Source organism: Zonotrichia leucophrys, chromosome 12 (assembly GCF_028769735.1).
Source record: "Zonotrichia leucophrys gambelii isolate GWCS_2022_RI chromosome 12, RI_Zleu_2.0, whole genome shotgun sequence".
NCBI classification, from domain to species: Eukaryota; Metazoa; Chordata; class Aves; order Passeriformes; family Passerellidae; genus Zonotrichia; species Zonotrichia leucophrys.
Window position 1 is genome coordinate 5,971,226 of NC_088182.1, and position 23,172 is coordinate 5,994,397.

Below are 23,172 nucleotides of genomic sequence, written 5' to 3' on the forward strand. Positions count from 1 at the left end.
CCTGAGAGTGGCTGTGGGTGCTCTGGGTGGATGGGGAAGAGACTCTCCATGCCCTCATGGCCTTGGGTGATCCCTTGTGCTGCTTCCTGTTGCTCCTGGTAAAGTGCCATCATGGCCAGCCAAGAAAATCCTACAGCTCTGTGCCTGGGAAATCTCAATGGTAATGGCTTGCAAGTCACTCTGTGGATATACCAAGGAGAAACAGAAAATTTCTTTGTGTCAGCTTAACGGAGCTTCAGATCACAGAGCTCCATGTGGGAGAACCAACAGTGGGTCTCAAGTCTCTCTCAGGTTGTCCAGAAGCTCAGAAATGTTTGGTTGTGAATCTACTGTAAAATAGCTGCAAGATTCCTGTGCCTCAATTAGCAGCCTTGGTAGAGAGCAGGCAGATTTTCAGGTAAAAAATGTCCAGTTTGAATCTTTAAGTGTTCTCAGGTGGCCTATGGAATGTAAATGTTTTACTCTATTTGTAATGCAAAACCTTTTAATTATCTCCAATTCATAAATCCTTAGTTTGTTACTTCACTGCTTGTAAGAGAATGCTCATCTTTTAGTGGGTAGTAATCAGTGTCAGAGGAAATGGGGAATAAATGGTGTGTTTTAAATGGTGTCAGTTCCAGAACAGGAATGTATAATTTAAGTCACTTAGATTTAATCATCCTTTAAACACTGAATCCCAGCCTCTGCTGCTTGTCTCCCAGGAAGCTGACAGCTTTTTAATGCCACTATGGCAACACTGGAAAGTTCTTTAAACTGCTCTGGGCTGTGATGTGGCTCTGCACCACATGTATTGGTGAATCCATGGCTGGTTCTGTGGATGCAGCTGGATGCAGGGGTTGGTTAGGCTCTGCTTCACCCCCTCCCAGCCCCAATTTTGGAAGTCTCAACTGTTTTACCTTTTTACAGAGCTGTAACAGCTGTTGTAAGTACCACAGCAAATGTAACAGCTGCTGAGGGTGGGATTATGGAGCTGGGGTGTGTGTGTAACAGCTAAACATATTCTAGCAATTCAGCAGGTTGAAAAATAAGGCAGATCAAGCTGTGTTCATCGTGCTATGGAGCTGTGTGGTGGGGATGTTTCCTGATGGGGTGGAATTGTGCTGGTTCAGCCTGGGTTCCAGTGCCTGGAAGTGTGAGGCTTTGACCTCATGCATTTCAGCAAGGAGACAGGGCAATGTGGGGTGCAGCAGGTCCTGATCCTGCCTGGGGAGCAGAACAGCAGTGCCCTCAGTGCTTGTGGGGCCCCAGCAGTTGTGACCATTGTGTGTGGGGCTGCTGGCATGCATACAAGACACTTGTATTCACTTCAGTGCCAGTGTGCAAGATTTCAACCTGCACATGTTGATGCATACATAAATACATGTGCACATATATAAAGGAGACTGCAGGCACTTAAAAAAGCAGCTGAGAAACCCTGTTTGGGATCATTTGGGATTCTGGCCCCTGTGGGATTCTGCCTTCCCTCTGCCTGCTCCCTTGGCAGTCTGGCTGCAGATAAAATAATTTAATGCAATTCTTGCTTCCAGCAACTAGTTGATGGCATTAATGGAATTTCACCCATAAAAAAAAATACATCTGGGCTGCTGGGGAGTGAACCCCACAGTCAGAAAGGGTCAGTGGGTTCAGAACTGGGCACCTTTATTTGCAATTGCCCCTTGAGATGGCATTAGAGCTGGCCATTTACGTGGGCAATAGGTAGCTCTTGTTGTGCCCAGCAGTCAAATGGTACAGTCTTAAATTAGAATAGTCTTAAATTAGAAGCTGCCACTTCTACTTATAATAAACCTTGCATTTCTCTGTGTGTATGAAAATGGGAGCGTTTGGAGCTCGGCGGAACGCGCGGCAGATTTGCCAAGGAGCCCATTAGTGCTGGCTGAGAGCGAGGAGGGGCACTGGGAAGGACAGAACATCCTAATGGGCAGGGTGAGAGGTGATGTGGGGACATGGAGAGCTCGGGGGACACGGGGACACGGAGTGCTGGGAGCCACCTTCTGCTGTGCTGCGGGAGCATCCGGCTGTGGCTGCAAGAGCAGCAAACTCGGGGAGCTGCTGACACCCAGGGGAGCAGGAGGAGGAGAAGGAGTACTTGAATATGACCAATATAGCTGGACAGGACGTGCTTGAGCTTGTCTGGCCCTTGGTGCTGAACCAAATAGTGCCAACTGTGGTGTTTTCACCCCCCAGACACTTTGGGCCGGCTGGATGTGTGGTGTTTCACCCCAAAGACACTTTTGGCTGGCTGGGTGTGTGGTGTTTCACCTCACAGACACTTTTGGCCAGCTGGATGTGTGGTGTTTCACCCCACAGACACTTTTGGCTGGCTGGGTGTGTGGTGTTTCACCCCACAGACACCTTTGGCTGGCTGGGTGCTGCAGCTGGGAACATGGAGACAAGTCCAGGCCTGCAGGAGCTCTGGTGGTGCTGGGATGGAGCTTCCTCCTGTAACAGGGTCTGCTCCTCAGGTTTTACCTCTTTCCTTCACCTTTAAAGCAATGGTGAAGGAAAGGAGTTGGTTCTGATGGAGGGTTTGGATCCAGAGCTTTATTCTGGCCCACAGGCCTCTGAATGCAGCAACAGTTCCAACAGAACTCCCTGAGCCCATGGTTGCTGCTCCTTTGAACCCCAGGGAGAGGGGCATTGAAGGGGTAGGGAGCCACCAAGCAGGTACATGAGAGGAGGTGTGATAGCCCAGGAGATGGGTCGAATAACAGCAAAGGGTGTCAGCCATGGTCTGAGCCCAGCACAGCCCTGTGGGAGTGGTGCTGGCTTCACTCAGGCTGCACCTGCTTGGAGCATGGGCAGAACTGGCCCCTCTGGCTTCCAAAAAAACCTCTTACAAACACACAGGCTCAGCACCAGCTGTGGTGTGGGCTGGGTCTCCTTCCCAGCAATGCTGCCATGCCACATCTCCCTTTCCCCACCCCAGAGCCACCCTGGATGGGGACAAGAGACCCTCTGTGACCCTCTCTGGTGCCATGGGAATGACCCATGTCCATCAGAGCACATCTCAGGTTTCTGTCTTGAGAGATCATCTAGAGGTGTGGTGGAAAAATCTGGCGGAAAGGGGCGTAGGGGTTTATTTTTTATTAGTATTCCTTAATTTTAGTAGATCTTGTCTTGCTGGAGTGGCTCAGACTTTGTGGAGATATAGAATGTAAGAAAATAAAGGTAGTGCAGAAGGTAATCTCACACCTGAGGAGTTGCAGCTGTGCCAATCACCAAAGATTAGGAACAGGCCTGCCCTTAACAGGCCACAGGTGTGTCCAATTAGAAGATGAGGGCTACAAAAGAGTGGGTTAGCGGGGTGAGGACACAGTTGGAGTTTGTTGGTTGTGCTGTGAAGAAGAAGGTGTTAGTGCTGTCAGGAGATGCCCATGAGAAATCACCGACAAGGTATGGGAGCTTTGCAATATGATGACAAAACTTGGCAGGTGCCACCAGGCTATACTGCTTTGGCTTTCAGTGGCAGTTTCATCTCAAAAAATTGGGGGATTTGTAGGGTTTGAGATGATCGTGTAGTGAAATGTGGAGTCTTTTGTCTGTGTCTTTAGAGCTCTCCAGGTTGTATTTAATTTTTAATTTTATTATTTGAAAGATAGAGCACTCTGTAGTGACAGGAGGAACTAAAGGTATAATTGGGAGTTTGTTCTGTTCATGTCACCTTGCTTCATATTGCTGAAGGAGTGGTAGAAAGCACATAATTTCCTTGAATTTATTCACTGCTCAGAATTACTCACAGCATACATTTCTGGTGAAAAAAAACAACAAGCAAGCAACTTAGATGCTCATGTAATTTGTGAGATAAGCTCAAAAAGAAAAAAGAAGTATTTAGTTTACTTAATGCCCATTCCCCCTGAGACTTAAAGCAACAGTGACTGTTGAAGGGTTCTTTGCTATAGGATTTTCCCAGTTTTGTAATGTAAATGTTCATTTTTCTTGTTTCCTGGGCAAAAAGATGATCTAAAAGCCTTTTCCTTAATAAAAGTGCATGTTTCTTCTTTATCGTACGACTCCAGGAACTGAGTTTTTTTTAAGGAAAGCCATCAGATATGTGTGAAAATCATCAGTGTTGGCAGCACTGAAGTTGTTGAGGACAAGTTCAGTGCTGTATTTGCTCAGAACTGAGAGCACTGGGACCAGGGAGGTTGCAGCAGTGTGCTGTGCTGAGCAGCCTGGCTGTTTGAAAGCTCCTGCTGCAAGTGCCTGCTATCGTATTTTGAAGTTTATTTTCTGCTGCACTTGATAAAACTTTGTTCACTGCACTGTTTGATTTTAAAAGGCAAAATCCTAGAGAAGTGCAAGTAGCTTCTTCAGGGAAATGTGGATTTTACTCTTGGCAAGCTGTTGATGGCAGAGCTGCAAGTGGAGGTGTACTGTGCACCTTTGCTGTTTGGGATGCTTGGTTCTCATTTTCCTGTTTCTGCTGACATGGGGCTGTCCAGTTGGGTGTCTTGAGCTGTACTGTGGTCCCAAAAGCAAATCCTTGTGCAGGAGAAGGCCAAAGCCATTCTGATGGTGGCTGGTGTGGCCTCTCAGGCTGCTTTGCTGGGTGTTTGTACAGGAACACCCAGTTTCAGCTGAATATCTTTGAATTTATTATTTTGTAAGCTGGACATTGACCTCTTCCTGCTTCATGGTAAAGCATGAGGCTGCCAGGTGTCACCATATCCCCCATGCTCAACATCACTTCCCAGCAGTGCTCAGTGGTGGCAGTGACCCCTGGGGAAGGTGTTAACCCACATCTGCACTCCATCCTCCAGGGTTAACTCACACCTGCACCACTCCATCCTCCTCTTGCCTTTTCAGGTAGTTCAACCAGTGCTAAATTTCAGTGTAGAGTGATCCAATCTCATACCACAGCTCCTGTGAGCACCAGGAGAGGCCTGGAGAAAGAAGAGGGCAGGGTGATCACACCTGTGTTAGCTGTGCTCATGCTGACAGCTTCTGTCTGTACTTCTGTGTTACCAGCACCCAGGGACTGGTAATACTGGACTTGAGTCCACACATATGCTTTCAGTGTGACTGAGCTGCTTCTGCTCCCCCTGAGACCCAGCTCAATTGAAAGGGCATGTTTACAGGTTGGGAAGACCTGGGGAAATGGCAGATAGGCTAAAAATATCTAATTTACAAGGCAGATATGTTAAAATGGGCATTTCTGTGGCTGGCTGTGCACATCAGCGTGCCAGCTCAGCCCAGCTGGCTGGGGGAATGTCAGGCACTGCACAGGCCCTCAGGGGAGCCCTGTCCTAGCCCTCTGGCCAGTTTGGCACTGGTGTCCTGCATGGACAGCACATTTATGAGGAGTTGCTGGTTTAGGATTTTCACCTGGGGTGCAGCATGGACGTGTTGTGGGGATCTTGCTAAGCAGTGGGCACAGAGATCCTGCACCTGGGGGAGCAGAGGCTGCTCAGCCAGCTGTGGGTATGTGTGCTGCTGGCATAAGGAGGCTGTGTGGAAACTGGATCAGATTCTGATGCAAGATTTCTGGCAACCTTCGACTCAGTAGTGCCTGAATCAAATGTGCACTTCCAGCTGTGGAGAAGCAGCCTGCCTTTTTCCTCCTTCTGCCCGTTTTCCTTCCTGATCTGTAAGGTTTCACATCTCCACTCCAGCAGCTTTGGTTCTATTGCTGGCACTGTTTGGATACTAGAGGAGACTTTTTTTGGCAGTCACTTGAGAGCTGCTCCTTATTTGCCTGAGTTCTGGGTTTACAGTGATGCAAGCAACGTGATACTATTTAGCAGCTCTAATAGAGGTCAAGGTGCTGTTGTCTCAGGTATTGTAAAAATGCCTTGTAAAAGGCTGTACATTATCCAAATGGGCTGCAGGGAAGGCAAGCAAAAGAAGGAATAAACCAGGCCCTCACAGCTGCTCCTTATAGATGTAAGGATGAAGCACAACCAAGCATGCAGGTGTGTTTTGTCAGCCCCTGAAATGGGACACAGCTCTCCTGAGTCTTGCTCTAAATGACTTTTTGCCCATATGGGTTGATTCAGGGTTAGTTGCTAAAACAAGCTAAGGCTGTGTGCTCTTTGCTCATTGCTTTATCCCCCTTTGAGTTTCAATGCCTTGAAAGGGATCCTGGCTAAAGCCCATCCATTAGGGATTCTGGGACATCCCTAATCGACTTTCAGGGAAGGTTTTTTCCCCCTGAAACCTGGCCAGGGAGGAGGTGGGAGCATGCTCAGTGTCCCAGGTATGAGGCAGAGGCCGCACCCTCTGCCAGCAGCTCATCCCTCCCTGCCTGGGGATCCCAAAACTGAGCGGGGCAGGGACAGGAGGCAGCAGGTAAGGAATCCTGAGCGCTGCTTGCACTGAGCCTGGGCAGGTCCTGTCTTCTCCCCAAGAAGCAAGGAAGGGGCTTGAGTAAGAGGGAGTGAGTCTGGGAAGGGTTTCTGAAGGTGCATGCCCCAGGCAGCTGCTGCAGCTCTTTGTTTGCTCCTTCTCCCCATCCTTTGGAGCCATGTTGAGAGCTGGGGTGGTTGGGTTTGTTTCTGATGGAATTCCTGCTCTGTGGGCTGTCAGGGCAGAGCTTGGCCCATGTCTGCATGCTCAATACCATTGTCAGCTTTGGCTTCTGCTAATATTTTTGGAAATTAGGTTTACAAGCTGCAAGTTTTATAAAAATCTGGTGGTTTTTTTTTTTTTTTTTTTTTAATACTCAATTTCTTGCTTCTCTGAAAATAGTAAAATTCTTGCCCTGGCTGTTGTTAGGTGGCTGCCAGAAAAGGCAGTGCTCTGGTCCTGTCCTGGTGTAGCTTAGAACTTGTGTGTGTTCTTTGCTGCATTGAAAGCCTAAATATTTATGTTACAGTTCTGGTTCCTTGCCATGATCTTTACTTATATATCATTGTGGTTATAGTTCCTAAATGATTTGAGCTCTAATAAATAGTTTATTCTGTTTCATATCAACAAGCCAAAATAATAATTGATCTTTCAGGATATAAACTCCTTTTATTACTTGAGGTATTGTTTGCTTTTACGGTTCAAGTTGTTTACAAGGAATTGTTTTTATGCAATATATTGTTCACTTGTGTATTCCAAAAGAATAACAATAAAACATCATTGTGCTCCTGGTTTCCCTTTGAAAAGGCAAAGCAACCCTCCAAGCATGGCTGCTTTCCGTGCTGTAATGGTTCTGTGCTCTTTTACCATTGTGTTCCTTAAATAAAAAGCACAAGATGATCCTGCAGCACAGAAACACAATTGTTCCTGTAAACAGTGTGTGCTCTGGTATCTGTGGCAAGTCACTAGTTTCTTGTTTATTATTTTATCTTCTTAATGAGAAATCAAGTTGCTGATACTTCCTTGCTTTTTGGAACTAATTGTTCCGTGATTTTAAAAAGCACTTAATATAATTGGGAGTCATTAACTTGTGATACAATGTGATGTAAATGGAGGAAGTCTCTGTCTGAAGGGCTCTCATGGCACAGTTATCCCAGCAAGGATTGCTCTGGGTGTGTGTTCAGTGAGTTCCTTAAATCCACAGCCTCCTTTGCTTGCTGCAGGAGCTGAGGCAGGGACCAGCCTGTCCATGGGCATTGGAAATTTGTGTTTCCCAGAGCTCAGCTGTGACCTGTTCTGTGTTACTGCCTTGTGCCTGAGTGTCCTGGAGATCACCAAGGGGCCGTGGCGGGGGTGACTGGGAGAGTTTGTTCTGTGCTTTGGAGGGCTGGTGATAAATGTCAGTCCCCCTTCACCCCCAGTCATCTTGGTGGGCAATGGAAACAAAGGGCCCAGCTCTGGGGAGAGGAGGGACATGTCCAACAGGTGCCAGAGCTCAGTAAGGGCTGGAAATCCTTCTGGAACACTCAGAGGCTGGAAGGGGCTGTAGGCACTTGAGCTGCACAGGACAGGTGGGATGCGAAGGGCTGGGGGCTGAGCTGTGTTAGTGCTGCTGAGATGTGTTAGTGCCGCTGCTGCTGCCCTGCCTGCCCCTTGCCTGGGCAGCAATGCAGCAGGCAAGTTGTTTTCCTTCACCAGACAGGAGTTGATGTATTTTCATGTCTAAATCTTACTGCTAAGTGTGCTGCTCAGTTTGGTAAGCAGACCCCAGCCCAGAAATACTGAGTGCTCTCACTTGTTGGTGTGCCCAGTGCTCTTTCAGCAGCAGCTTTGTCACCACAGTCTGTTGGTGACAAAAGCACCTGAGGAGGGCCTGGGCTGGTTTCCCTGTGAGGATCCATGGTGCTCTGCTGTTCCTGTACTGCTGGCAGCTCTCCTGAGCTCCTGCACCATTCAGGGCAAACTTTGGCTTACCTCACCATCCAGCCTAATTAGGTGCTTTTTAAGACAAAATGTTTCTTTCTTTTTCTGTTTTTCCTTCTCCTTTTCTGCCTTGCAGTAGCCCTGCTGCAGCCCAGAGGCTTTGTGTTCCCTCTGCAGAATCTTCTGGCAGCAAAGCTTGAGGGATGTGTCCCTGCTGTAAAACACCCTCAGATCACTTGCAGAAAGGGGAGATTACAATCCCTGCTATGTTTTGCATGCCACAGCTTGAAACCTTCAAGCCTGGGAGGGTGGGCTGCCCAGCTCCTGTCTTCCAGAGAGAGCCTTGGAGAGGAGAAAGCTGCTGCCTCTTGCTGCTTCCTATCTCCATCTCCAAAACTGGGAATGAGTGTAATGCTAAAACAAAGCCTGGCAATAAGTGGCCTTCCAAAATTGTGCATTTTCAGTCTTCTGATCTGGCTGCCTTTTGTCTCTGGGCTGTTCTGACCTATTCATGTCAAGAGAGCAAAGAATCTGTGAGGCTCTGATAAATTTGTACAGCCCCTGCATAGTCTAGGAGAAGGTTTAATTTGATCTGACATTTACTAATCTGCCAAGACTTTCAGTGATTTGTTTTCATACCAAGTTGAGTTTTATATCCCATAGAGAAATGGGTAAACATATTACACTGGTAACAACAGCAAGTGTGTGAAGCCAAAAATTTGTATTCATGCACTTGAAAATTCCTTTCTGCTTGCTTTTTATGGGGATTTATTCCTCTTGCTAATTGTCAGGTTGCTAATTTCATTCACCTGGTGAAGTGCTGGCAGATTCTTAGCTGTGAGTTATGTGAGCCATTTTGTTTGGTTTAGTCTTGCATTGCATTCATATTTTCCTAAGGCTGTTGCCTTAACACACTGGCTGTAAAAGTGATTCCAAATATCAGATCGTTTTTCTACCCACCACATGTGACTGGTCTGACAGCAGCTTGTGTATAGATATTCTTGAATTTATGTCCTTAAATGGCTCTCATACCACAGTGGGAAATTCCTTGATTATTTATGTGTTTCTCACACTTTGTGAGTAAATTAGTGAAAGAGAGAAATTCTCCAGTGCATTTTTTGTGTGTTTTGTTGGTTTGTGTGTTGTTGGTTGGTGGGTGTTTTCTCCCCCTATCAACGTCTTTTAAATTTCTATTACTTCTTTTATTTATTTAAGATATCTTGATTAGGCATTAGTAGAAAAAAATTGTGTTTAGATCTGGAATCTGCATTCAATGAAGTCACACTAGGAGTTCACTTGAACCCTTGGATTAAAAAAAAATAATTTCACAGTTTTAATTGTTGTATCTGGAGCCTAGAGGATGATGATCCCTTTTTTGTAAATACTATTCCCTTACAAAAATCCATAGTGATGGCATAAATGTGGCATTGGAAGTCTATGCAGTTGAAAAAATCAGTTGAAAATCAGGGAAAGTTTTCCCTCTAAAGGAAAAAATAAAACCCCAAACCAAGAACGTGCCCCCTGTCCTTACACTGCTAATTTTGACTTCAAGCTTGAACAATGCCAAACAAAGTAAAGCATAGTGATAGATCTGACTATAGATATTCCTGAGCATGGGACACCCCAGTAGAATCAGCCTTATGCCACTCTGCTCTCCTAACTCCAGCAACATCTCCTTTATGTGGGGAAAGGGCTCCAGCCAGCACAGCCAGCTCCAGGGCCTTGTTTCAAGTCATCAGAGTCCTTGTTTTACTTCCTCAGATTGCATTTCATTAACCTTTAGCTTGCTTGCTCACTGCAAACTGATCTCTGACAAGCTCCTGAGTGAGTTTGGGGTTTCTGGCCCCCTCCACCCCTCTGTGCTCACCACCAGGGCACTCCACCTTCCAGTGGGTGCTTGGAACTGCTGGCTGAGCTCCTCAGCATCCTCCTCCTCACCTGCTGCAGCAATCCCTGCCCAGAGCCAGCCAGGGATGCTTGCTTAAAGCACTGGGGGATGGTTTCCAGCCTACTAAACCCAACAGCAAGCAGGAAGGTGATCTTTCTTTCTGGAATTAGTGAAATGTTAATTGGCTGCCAGTAAACCTGAGTCAGGCACAGCTGCCTGTGGGTTTGGTTTGGTTTAAAAACTATTCGGGATGAAATCTGTTGACAGCTTAAAGCTGTGTAGTGCTTTTTAATTTGCTTAAATTTCCATATTCTCACCCTGAGTAAGTTGGCAGAAGGTCTGGGATGCTCACCAACCATGTTACTCAGGTTTTGGTATCAGCACATTAACTGCACACTTGGCACTTTACAATTGCAATGGCTTTGTGTTAAGCAACTCTTTTGATAATAATCAGAGATTCTGATGAATTAAGAAATTAATTAATCATGTGTGGGTTCTTTCTTAGGGTTTAAAAATTATTACCAAGTTTTGAAGACAAAAGGTTTTTTAGACAGGCAGCTGGATTTTTAGAGGGACTTCTAATAGCTAACAGTATTGAACATGTAGGGAAAGTCTGAGCCACTTTTTCTTAAATCCTCATTCTTCATTATGATTTTTGCTATGTATAAGTCATGCTTTAAGAAAAAAAAAATCACCATTTTTTATTTTCTCTCTTCTCAAAGAGAGATTGTCGATTTTGTCAAATGCTTTGAAAGTGGGTAGGAAAGGTGGCTCTGGCTCTCTGCTCTTACCAGTGGTTCTGCTGGCTGTCCAGAGTGACAGAGGAGAAGTTTGTCTGTCCATTTTGGGGAACAAAGCTTACTTTTGCCCAAATGTAATGTAATTGTGAGTGTGGCATTTTTGGGGAATGGTGCTGAAAGCCAGGGTGCTCTGCAGTCAGGTGGAGCAGGCTTTGCAAGACATTCACAAAGCCAGTGTCAGTAAATACATTTAAATACTTAAACTGTCAGTATTTTGGACTGTAAATGGGAAAAGATGGTGAACTAAAGGGGAGTCCTCCCTTAATTTCAGCTACTGCTGCTCTTTAGTTTTATGGTCCCTGAAATGCATTCCTCCCCTGAGCTCCTCTTATTTTGTGGGGCTGTGGCTCATCACAGAGTGCAGAGGCATCAGCAGAGAACTGCTTAATGTAGTAAAGACATTTTCCCTTTCTTTTTATCTCCATCTCCTTTTTTTTTTTTTTTTTTTTTTTTAATGACCTGGTCAGTGCACTAAAGAGTTTGATTCTGAAAGCCTTAAAAATGCTGGTTCAGGCCCAATTGCTTTTATATGCCAAGGTTAAGTATGATGTAGGCTTTAAATGTGTCAGAGGAAGCTTATACATGCATAGCTTGCTTTATGTCTTCAAATATTTGACATATGCAAGAAAAAAAGCTGTAACTCTTTGCTCACTGAGATGCTCTTAAAAGATGCTAAAAAAAAAAGAGGTTCTTTGGTTGCTTTTGCCATGCTGTTACCTCATTAATTCAACTTGATATTCATCATTAGACAGTGCAGTTGGCAAAGTTCATCCCCTCTTCACCCAGGCAGGAGGGACCTGGGCAATAAATGCCAAAGCGGAGATGTTTGAGTGGTTTTTGGAGAAGTTCTTCTGCAAAGGAGGAAGTTTTTCACATGAAATATCATCATGTTATCCTGACCAGGAGGCTGTTTGTTTAATGGCCAAGAGCATCACAGAGTTCTTAGTTCTCCTGCCCGGAGTTCATTGTCCAGGGATTTAGCATCTTTGTTAACTGTTTGCTGAACAAAGGTGATTTTAGTGCTGTATATTAAGATAGGCTTTCACAACTGGCACAGCTGGGAGAGTGAGGGCCATGTCTGTTATTGTGAAAAGTCTCTTTAAACATCTTACTCATCTTTTCTATACAGAAGTACCTTCTTTTGTGTTCTTTTTGTTCAAGCAATTGGGAGATTAGGTTCTTATTAGTCCACTCTTGAACAGCTACGGATTAAAAAAGGCTTTTTTATTAAAGCTCTGTTGTAATTTTGCAAGTAATGCATTGTCAGGAAATGTAATACATTTTTTTTACCAGAGTGGATAATTAACCACTGAAGCAATTTATCAAAGGTTTCCCAGTGGGTTCCCTGTCATGGAAGGTGTTAAGTCAAGGATTGATGTATAGGGAAATGCTCTAGTTAAAGCAGAAGCCAGGGAGGAATTGATGGATATGATGTGGCCTGTGTTACATGGGGAGATGGGAATAGATCATCTCAGAATCCCTCGAGGCTATAAATCCATATGGATCTGTTACCTATAAATACTGATAGGAGATTAGATCTGGATGTGTAAAATGTCTCTAATTTCCCTGAGTGACAGTGGTGCCACATTGAGGCACTGTCCTGGTCCCAGCACGGTGTCACCTTGTGGAATAGTGGGTGATTTAATGAGCACTCCTGGGTGGCTGCCTCTGTGTGTGCTCACCAAAGGGAGCCTCCCTTAGCTGGACAGAGGGGGGATCAGGGGCTCAGAGACCAGGACGGCACTGCAGAAAAGATTTCTCTGTGAGAACTGTCCTCCTCCACTGTTGGCAAAAACCCCCTCCAAATTGCAATAATGAATACCTGTTTGTTTTATGCTTTTTTTCCTAAGGAAAGGTATCATTGTTGAATTTATATATATATATATAAATAATATATCGATATATATAAATATATATGTATAAAATATATATGAAGATTTGTATATATACAAATTTTATATATATAATTTGTATATATAAATTAAATATAATTATATATAAAACATTTATATAGAACATATATCATATAAATCATATAGAACATATATCAATAAATCCTATATAACACATATCATATATATACAACTCATATATAACATATCTATAACATGTATGTATATATATATAAAGGCTAAATGATTTTTTCCTCTATGCTTTTTTTTTGCTGAATGCATTTACTTGCTCACTTTCCTTAATAGGAGAAACCCTTGGAGGCTTTCAGGTTTTAATAATCCCTGGCTTTGAATTCCATCCAATTCTGGTTGTAAAATGAATCCCCCCATTTTACAGCTGAGTAACTTTGGCAAGTGTTAGAAACCTGCGTTCACCCTTCAGCATCAGGATACTCCACATGTTTTGTAGGATTACTGGGAGTGTGCTTAAGAAAATGTTTTTCTATTTGTGTTTCTCTGCTAGCCATTGGATTCATACTAATGGCTATCTTTACTTTGTATTAGCATTTATATAATCACAGATTTATTTGAGCTGCAGCCTGTTTTGAAAGCAGTTGCTGGCTGAGTGATGGTGTGGCTGTGGTTGGTGCAGGAGGAGCCTGCCCATGAATACTAAATGCTCCTGGAGTGGCACTTTGTGTATTGGGGATTAATGGAAGGGCTGCCTTTGATCCAATCACTTTGTTATTAAGTGTTGAGAGGGCACGTAGAGTTGAATGAGGGGGTGAGAACTTGGATTTTAGAATCAAGGTGCTTAGATGTAAAAACAGATTTTAAGAAGCCCAGAGTTGGTTGTTTACAACCAACTGCTGGTTGGTTTACTGTGAGTGGTTTGTTTTCCAGCAGTGACTCTATATTTACTTCTCAGTGTTGATGGGTTTCTGCACGTCCCAGCCCTCCCCAGTGAATGTGGATGCTGGGATTTGGGTTCTGTCCCTGCGCTCTGCACATGGGAAATGCTGCTGGAGCCTTGGGGAGCCCAGCTCTGCTTTCATAAAGCCAGGGCAGCAGAGTTGCCCTTAACTGGACTGCTAAGGGCCCTGATGAGAACCCTTTCAGGAATTTTTCAGGAATTTTTCAGGAATTTTTCAGGAATTTTTCAGGAATTTTTCAGGAATTTTTCAGGAATTTTTCAGGAATTTTTCAGGAATTTTTCAGGAATTTTTCATGTCCCTCCCTGAGCACTGAGCCAGAGCCTTCCTGGGGTTCCAGCTGCCTCCCTCTCCCCATTCCCAGGCAGGGTGATGCTGTCTGGCAGGGATGGGGAGCAGGGTGCTGCAGGGAGCCTCCAGCACTGGGGATCTGCTGCAGTCTCCTGAGCAGGTCCCACGCACAGATCTGCACCCTGTCTTTGAGACAGCAATTTTCTTGACCAATGGATTCAAAGGTCTGTCTGTCTCTGCTTTATTACTGCTATTTATTGCCTCAGTGTTTGTTTGGCAGGAGGTTTTTGTGTTTAATACCAGCCCTGCTGCCCATTGCCAGGAAATTTAGAACCTGTGAGTGATTTCAAAGGCCATCTGACTCCAAAGCTTCCAGCAGGATTTATGTTTCTGCTGGTGCAGAGTTACAGTGTCATAAGCTTTTTATTTGTTCTTATTATATCATGGGCATCTGCAGACTGTTGAGTCCAGTTTTCTTCAGCTGTTTATGTGCAAATACATCTCTGATCTTGTGAAAGGAGGTCATTCATTATTTCCACTGACTGCTGCTCCAAGGAAAAGGCTCCCCCCCATAAGTCATTAAAAGAAAATTGAATTAGTTGCGCCAAAACTGATGGCTACAAAATGCATATGACTCCACTGTGCATATGGAGGCTGAAAAAAGCTATTGGTTATTTGGAGTATACTCCTGATTCAGTGTCTGATCAGGTTTTATTCTGGTAAATCTGGCTTGCTGTCTGCAGTCTAGCTGGCAATGGAACCTGGGGTGTGCTGCCAGGGCTGCAGTGGGGTCCCTGGAAGGCTTAATTTAGTTTCAAATTGTTGTAAACAATCATTTATTAAACTCCTACTCTGTATTCCCGCCTGGCCAAAACAGTAGCAAGTTCCCTTCCAAGATGATTTCTAAAATTTTGACTTTTGGTGGAATGCAAAGGTTGCAGAGTGCAGAACTTGGGGTCTGGTCCTTGCAAATGACTTATGAATTCTGAGTCAGGGCTGACTGTCTAAGCCCATTTCTGTCTGTTTTCTGAGTAAATGTGTTTGTTAATGCAGTGTGATTTGAACAGCTGCCAAATGTAACAATAACTAGGTTTAGCTGTTGAAGTGCTTTTCTGGAGATCTTAATTTTTTTACTTTCTGGTATTTCTTTTTTTTATTTTACCTAAAAAAGGGAGGTTTTGCTGACTAGTATGATGTGTAATACATCAGGGGAGAAGAGACACATTTTCTAGGTACTGGCTGGTGCCTGTATGGGGGATATGTGGTGGGTGCTGGGTCACTGTGGGATGGAGCAATACAGTCATGGCATGACCAATCCTGACCCTTCATTTCTGCTTCAAGCTTTAATACCTTCTGTCTAAGGATATGGTGCATCCAAATAAAGCACATTTCTGTGCCACTAATAAAAGGTCTGTAACAGGCTTCAGATCACTGATTGATAAAAATCCACTTTTACTCCTCCCCCAAATTTTAGCTATGTCTTTCAAATGTCATCTGGAGGTGTTGTCATTATCTGTATCTGCTTGTTGTGCCTTGGACAGGCAGCAGAGATTTGTGTGGGAAAGCAATATCCTACACAAGGTAATATAGCTGAATGACGTTTTAGCTTTTTAATGGCTCTGCAGAAAAGATGGATGTAACTCCTGAGTCCTGGCCTGACAGTGCTGTTGGAGTGTGTGCCACACTGGCAGTGTGATTTGTCTTCCCAGCATTTCATCAAGTACACATTTGCTTATCCAAATATTACTTTGTTATTTTTATAGCTGTCACTTGCAATTCAGCTCAGAACAGCAAATGTCAGAAAATAGTTACAAACAGCACCAGCATTTTTTGTGCTGTATTTGTAACTATTGGAAAGGGGAAGTATGGAACAGTGGAATGATTCTGTGAGGGGCAGTCAAGGATTTCTGTTTTTTTCATCCTAGGCATCCCTAGCAGGTGGCAAAGATTACAAGTTTTGTCCTGCAGAGCTCCATTTTTGTGTCTCAATGTGTGTTTTTACTCTACTATTGATCCTTCTCTGTACAAGGATTTCCAGCATGGCAGGGAGGGAGGGGAGCCTGTGTTGAGCCCAGCTCCAGCTGGTCTGGAGGCACAGCCACAACCTGCTCTGATACTCTGAGGCACCAGTCCAGGCAGCTCTCCAGTGTGGCCTTAAGGCAGAATTCCTGGAAATCTCTCCTCTGGATCTTTTCCCAAATGTTTCAGATGGGGCTTTTTGAAAAATAATCTATATTATCATCTTTGTAAGGAAAGGTAGTTGTTCTGAAGTGCATATTTCTATGGAGTCATCTTGCTCCCTGAGAAGGTTCTCTTGAACGTGAGCCCTGCTGTGCTTCACTGCTAGCATGATGTCATCTGGAACCTTATCTGTGAATTTTGGACGTGTTCTTGTTGTTGGAAAGAGCACTGGTGTTGATTCTGCTGATATATTCCCAGATACACTGCTGGGTTTTTAGCAGGCAAATTGAAAAGGAGCACTGTGGCATCAATTGATGCTCCATGTTCTGCTGTGAGGAGTTGTGCAGTAATGAATTGTAGCATGAAACTGCACATCCTAGCATGGATGCAGATGTGGAATGACAATTCTTGAACACACTGAGGTGGTTCTTTTGAAATCAGCATCATTTCTGTTTTCAGGCAGGTGCTGAGATAGATAAGGGATCTTGCATATTTTTCTTGAAGTCAGTGGACTGTTGGCATGGCATTTGAAAGTGTTTGAGGCTGGGAAGAAGTTTTATGAAATCTTCAGGAATCCTTCAGTTGTGGTGAGGAGCTGTTGGGCAAACAGGGTGGTCTGGTGGGAGGGAAACTCCAGCATTGGCCTCCAAGCAGATTGTCCCTGTGAAAGGATGATAATGGCAGCATTATCATTTCTTAATTTCTGATTTCTTTGAGCTTGGCTTGAGAAATGGCTATTTCCAGAAGACCTAGGCCTACAAAAGGCAAGTTTTGTTCTCATTGTTGCCATTGCTATGAAAGTTGTTTTGATGCTGTTGCTCCATTTTTGGGCTCATCCAAAAGGAGAAGTTTCCAGCTTGGTTGTGTGATTTGTACACCCAGAGGTGCCATCCCAAGGTAGGAGCTGTGATGGTCATGAGATGATCTTTGTCTCTGGGGCTGGAGGAAGGACTCTGGGGAACATGAGACTAATTTCAGCTTTTTTGTTATTTTTTTTCTCCCTTCTTTCCCCACAGTGCAACCTGACTATTAGTATTTGGTGAAGCTTAATAAAACCCAAAATAAATGTGGACTATTTCATTTTGCTTCCCCTGTAATTGCCAGCCCATATCTCCCTCCATTATCCTTTCATCTTCTTTTCAGACTGGCTAATAGTTGCTTAGTGATTACATTTAATGGTGTGAGAGCCTTTTAGTTTGAATACCCTGCTTTTCCTTCCCTCTTCCTTATAGAGATGTTTACATTTTTAGCCAGAGCTATGATTTGTCTCCTATATAATTGCATGGAAAGCAACAGTTCACATTCCTAGACGGGCATCCTGAATTTATTTTGAAATCATTCTGATGCCTTTCCCACGCTCAGTTCACCCTGGATTAGTTCAACTAACTGTTCCCCCTTTCCACAGATTTATTTCTTTGCAGTGAACTGTGTATTTTAGCCTGTCTGGTGTGGTCTGTAGGGCTTTTGGAAATTCACAGTAAGCAGGTTGAGGTGGGAAAGGAAAGGTAAAGGAAATGTTTCACCAGGTTGTGTTTGATGTAGCTGGAGTCTGTGGGGTCACTGGGATGCTCTCCTTGCCCAGAGCAGATGGTGCTTGGAGGGCTTTGCCAGTGAAGGTTCCTCACTTGGAGCAAAGCAAGTGCTGGCAGGAGCTCTTTGGTGTTGGCTAATGGCCATGCTTGGACAGTGTGGAGGTGTCATTTAAAAATTATCCACTTCATCAGTGTTATTGGTGCAAATTATCAGGATTGGGCTCATCCAGGGAGAGGGGCTGAATTTCCATCTCACCTGTGTGGCTGCTGGGGAAGGAGTGGCCCTGAGCATCCTGACTGTGCCAGCACAGCTCTGAGCTCATCCTTGGGCTGCTCCACCTGTGAGATTGGAAAAGGGGATGGTGTGAACACCCAAGGCACAAAGCTTCACCCCTGGAATGAGAGTGCAGTGCTGTTTCTTCAGGAGAAACCTGCTGTGCAGTACAAAGTTAGAGAGGCTGAAGCATTGCAGACCCTGTAATTCTTCACTCCCCCATCTCTTAAGGCTTTTATCTGTCTGTGTATCTCCTGTTCTGGCACTGAGAAATTTGGAAACTTGAGGAAGAATGTCCACTCTTAGTCTTTGATGTAGGAGCATGGCTAGCTCATGGTCACTAAAGCCTTTGTTAGGGAGGGAGGAATTTTTGCTTTTTGTTAAAGAGCCAGGAGCTGTCTGTTTTCATCACTGAGTTTGCAATCCCAGCAGTTGGAATGAAGCAAAATTCAAAGCTTTGGAGAAGTGGCTGGGGGTGTGTGGAATGAGTAATGATCCAATATGAGGCCTCAGCAGGGTGAAAAATGTAAAACTAGCATCTCTTCTGCTGTTGGGTTTTTTTTAAGATAAATTCACTAGCAATGAGAAGTATTTTAAACGTTGCTGCTGTTGCTGATAGAAACAGGCCATTAAATTGCTACAGTCAACATTCCTTTGAGTCCTGGTCATAAGCCAAGCTGCCAACTATTTGTAAATTTACTGACAGTTAGTAAGCAGGATACAATATTTAAACTGTCAGAAAACTAATATTCGCTCCTTTCAGGGAAACATAGCTCTGTTTCTCTTGGGCTCTGGCTTTTGGTAGTGTTTGGTTAGATCTTTTATTGTCTGCTTCTCTGAACTCCAACACTGACCCAGGAAAAAGCAGTGAAGAGATAAAGAAGAGGCTGCCTGCTCCCCCTTTCCCTGTGCACCCTGTTATCATCATCCTTAACAATATCCCAGTCCTTTTTGGCAGAGATGCTGCAGATTGCAGCCAAATTCCTGGGCTCCCAGGGCCAGGGTTCTCAGTCTTGCCATGGCTTGCAATAGCTGCTGTTCCATCCCAGAGAGCTGTAAATATGAAGACAGACATTCACAAGTGCTAACTATAAATGCCTGGTGGCTTCCTGGGGTGTGCACTCAGAGATAGTGCAAAGCAGCTTGAGAGAGCCTGGAAAATACTTTGAACTTATTTATCATGCTACTAAAATGTTGTGGGAAAAATGGCAGGATCATTTGTTTGCTGCTTGCTGTTGAAATGCAGGCCTGGTATGAATTACCCATGCAAAGAGAGCTCTCTGCTGTGAGCCAGCATTGCTGGGAGAAATCTGCTTTTCTTTACTGTACAGCAGCATTATGGGTTTGCTCTGTTGTGGACCTTCATCTGAAATAGCTTTTTGTGTAACTACCTATGTGAACATTGATAAAATAAGAATCCGGGTGGATTTTCCCTGGGCCCTGCTGAGCAGTAACTTTCCTGTCCCATCAGAAGGGTGAGGAGCTGAGCTGTTTGCAGGGGGGGGACCTCTCTCAGCATGGCAATCCTCCCCTTGCTGTGCCTTGCTGAGGGACAGTGTGTGATTTGCCTCTGAGAAGTGATGATTTCACTGGGCATTGTGGGCTGTGGCCTCATCCAGGAGGATGAGTTTGAATGGACTGCTGTGGTGATTAGATTACAGGCAACAGCAAAAAAAGATATTTACTCCTTTTTTTGTTGTTTAACTTAGATGAGTCTTTTTTTCAGACTTCAGGATTATGCCAAGCCTGGAATGTTTGGACCAAGAGGGGATAAAGGGCACAACAGCTGCTCCTTGGAGAGCACTGGGTAATCCCTGCTGAGGGTTCACCAGCACTGCCAGAAACCTGGGCTTGAGTTCTCAATTTCAGCTGGGTGCTGCAGAGCTGGAGCCTTTCCCCTTGCATGCCAGAGGAGCAAGCATGCCTCTGTCCTGCTGGTTTTGTCAGGATTTTATCCCTGAAAATAAGGAAATTTTTTCCCTTTCCTCCTCAAAAGCAGCATTCTGCCCCTGAGCAGTCCTGGCCTGGGTGAATCATTGTGCTCACAGAAGAAATGTGTTGTAACTCGCTTGCATTCCCCACTGTCTGTGCTCCTAGGGCACAAAGTGTGTGGGAAAGCTCTGAATCTCCACCATCACCTCTGAAGTTTGGCTCAGCCAGAAGATGCAAGGAATTGGTGGGTGTTGTGTGATCTGCAGCATCCTCCAGCTACAGCTGACATTACCTGGCCATGGAGAGGCCACTTGTGTGTGCTGTTGCTGTTCAAGTGGAAATAAATATAATATTTATCACTGTGTGCTGTCAGCGTGCTAGAAATTAAGCCCAGAGCCAGCTATAGCAATAAGTGTTTTACCAATCATGGTAGCATTTGTCAACATTATGGGCTGCAGCCTGGCAGTAATAAATGCATGGTGCTCCTGCTGGAGCAAATGGCTTTTCCAAGGAGAGGTGTATTTAATGAAGAATGAACAGCACAGGCTGTAAAAGGAGCAAGATCAGTGATTTTTACAAAATGGTTGTAAATGGCACAAAGCAAGGTGGTACGGACTGTGGAGTGATGTCCCCAGGGGTGGCCTGGAGTCAGCTGGGTTGGGCACCTCCACTCTTTGGAAAATGCATTAAAATTCAGAAAAAGATGGATTAAATTAAGGGAAATAAGGCAAGCAACTGGTTGCTGGCACTGCTTGCAGGGCTGGGAGTCAGGGCCAGCCTGGTTTGTGCTGCAGCCCCTCGAGGAACCTCCTCTCTGGGAGAGATGCTGAGGCAGAATTTTGCCTCCCACCTGCCCTGGGGCAGGGATAATGGGATGGGCTCCTCACACTGAGGGGATGGGTGCTCAGAAATGGCCTCAGAAAGGAGGAGGGAGTTGCCAAGGCTGTTGTTCCCTCCCTCTGGCTGGAACTGCACAGCTTGACTTTTGGTTTCTGCTCCTCTTATTTCAAAAGGGCAGTTTTGATGCGCGTTTAGCTTGCCAGATGGTTGTGTGCAAAAAAAGGCCTGAAAGCATGAGGGAGGGAGGAGGAGGGAGAAGCATGTCCCTGCCTGGGACCTGGGGAAACCTGAATTCTGAAATTGCTGTCAGCTGCTGCAGAACCAGAGGGTGTAGCCTGGGCTGTGGAAATTGGGATTGTGGCATTCATTAACAACACATCTCCATCCTACTACAGGTGGTGAGGCTTTGATATATGGGGTTTATACCAACTTTCATTCTCTTTTTATTAGCGCTGTGCATGAACTGTCATGTGAGAAGTGGCTGTCATTTAGTTCCAAGACTGTTGTGCTCTGTGTGTGTGAGGGGGTTTGTCTTCCCTTGTGCAAAAATCCTTCTTTTCCACGAAGGAACATGTTTGCCTTTTTTTTTTTTCCCCTAATAGTGTGTGGCAGGTAAAGGTGGTATAAAAGCAATGGCATCAGTTGAGATCCAGAAGGTATTTTCATCTGCTGGTGGGGAAGGAAGGACAAGATGTGGTGAATGTTTTCTGGCTCCATATCCACATTGCTGAGGAGCACTGGAGTGGGACATCCAGGGCTGCTGTAGCCCAATGATGATGAGACCATTTAGGAAAAGTTGCATTATCAAAATACCAGGAGAGAGGAGAAATGAAGCCCTGAGTCCATTTGTTGGAAAGACAGTGTGATTAAAGATTCAACTGAAGTAACAAAGCTGTTGGATTTCAAATTAACTTAATGTAATATTTGTTTCCTGAAGAAAAGTTGGTGTATTATCTCCCTAACAAATAGCTCATGCTGCAAAAGTGAAGCATGACACCTTCTACACGTCAGACTGTTTGACTTTTATGAATGACAGTGTCACCTATCACTGTGTCAGCAAGATTCAGGGATGATTTTTCAAATAGTTCTAAAGCATCTACTTTTCATTGTGTTTTTCCTGTGATGACTATTCCACTTGTACCCAAAACATTACTGAAATAGGCTTTCTCTGTCATCACTGCTTGGAAGTAAACACAATAAATAGTGATATATGTTATGTACACTATTGTCTATAGTGTGTACATATATCTAGTATATCTATAAAAGCTACATATCTATATTTACATTTAAAATAAAGCAGCTTTAGTAAACACCTAATAGAGAGATTATGCCTATGCAGGTACCAGACATTGTGGTTACTTTAATTCATGTCTCTTAGCTACAAGTCACAACTCAACTGGAGTAACCTAGAGACCTTAATGCAAAGGTATCCAGTGGTACAATTGCACCATCTATGTCAGAAATGGCTCTTTTCCTCCTCTTCTGTACCTCATCCCTCCTACAGTGAGGTACTTAAGGTCTTAGGGCTTAATAACAATCCTGCTTCACATCTGTCTTTCACAAATGTAGTTCTAAAAATATTTATTATTCCCTCTAGGAAAGAACTTTCAAGTCAAGTTACAGAAGATCCTCTGTTGTTGCTCTATCCATATGTTTAATTTATAAAATCTTCCTTAGTTGAGGTGGTTTATCAGCTCTAGGTCAGGGGGACTGTTGGATTGTCAAGCCATTGGTTCCTGCATTCAGCTGCAGCACTGACCCCAGGGTCTGAGCAGAGCCCTGGGAATGTGGCTGTCCTCCTCACCCAGCTTGTTTTTTATCCTAAAAGGGTTTTTCCCCCCCTCATTTTGAGGTCTGGCTGTAAAGCTTGTGTTTGCTGAGTGCGCTCTGGAAGATCACAGGAGCGCTTTGTTAGGCAGAGCATCTCTGCTCTTGTATGAAACAGCAGCATCAGAAGGAGGGGGCCCAGCCTGGGCTGCCACCTTGCATTGATCAGCCTCTCTGGGTGACCTCGTAGGGCTTGCACACAGGGAGTGTAAGAACAGGTTTCACTGTTACTAAAGCAGTGGCAGGAAGGGGAATTTCCATCTGACATGGATTACACATCCCAGCGCCTCAGCTCGCTGATTCACCCCCGTGGAAAATGGGAGCTGTGATACCTGTCAGAAACCTGAGCTTCAGCCTTGCAGGGAATCTCATGAAGTGGCAGGCACAAGACTTCATCATCATCATCACCATCATCACCTTGGGGAAGGGAGGGGAAGGCAGTGCAAGGCAATACTTACTTCTCAGCAGTGATGAGGTCAGGTTTCCAAAGCATCAGTGCTGTGAGTGGTGATGCCTTTTAGCTGTGGAGTTGAAAGGATGATGCAACTTCTGAGTGTTGTGCCAAAAAAGGCAAA

General features: G+C 44.6%; 1 protein-coding gene across 30 annotated transcripts in view; it reads left to right on the forward strand.

The window, feature by feature from the left end:
- The window catches only part of MAGI1 (membrane associated guanylate kinase, WW and PDZ domain containing 1), a 328,676-nt gene that overhangs the window by 47,988 nt on the left and 257,516 nt on the right, over nucleotides 1-23,172 (forward strand). The window contains exon 1 of one of the 30 annotated variants that reach the window (XM_064724287.1): nucleotides 3,322-3,393. The exons of the other annotated variants lie outside the window; for them this stretch is intronic. Within the exon in view, the coding sequence (XP_064580357.1) occupies nucleotides 3,369-3,393 (25 nt within the window). The 5' untranslated portion in view covers nucleotides 3,322-3,368. Of the gene's footprint in view, nucleotides 1-3,321; nucleotides 3,394-23,172 lie in introns of those variants that run through there. 30 annotated transcript variants of the gene reach the window in all.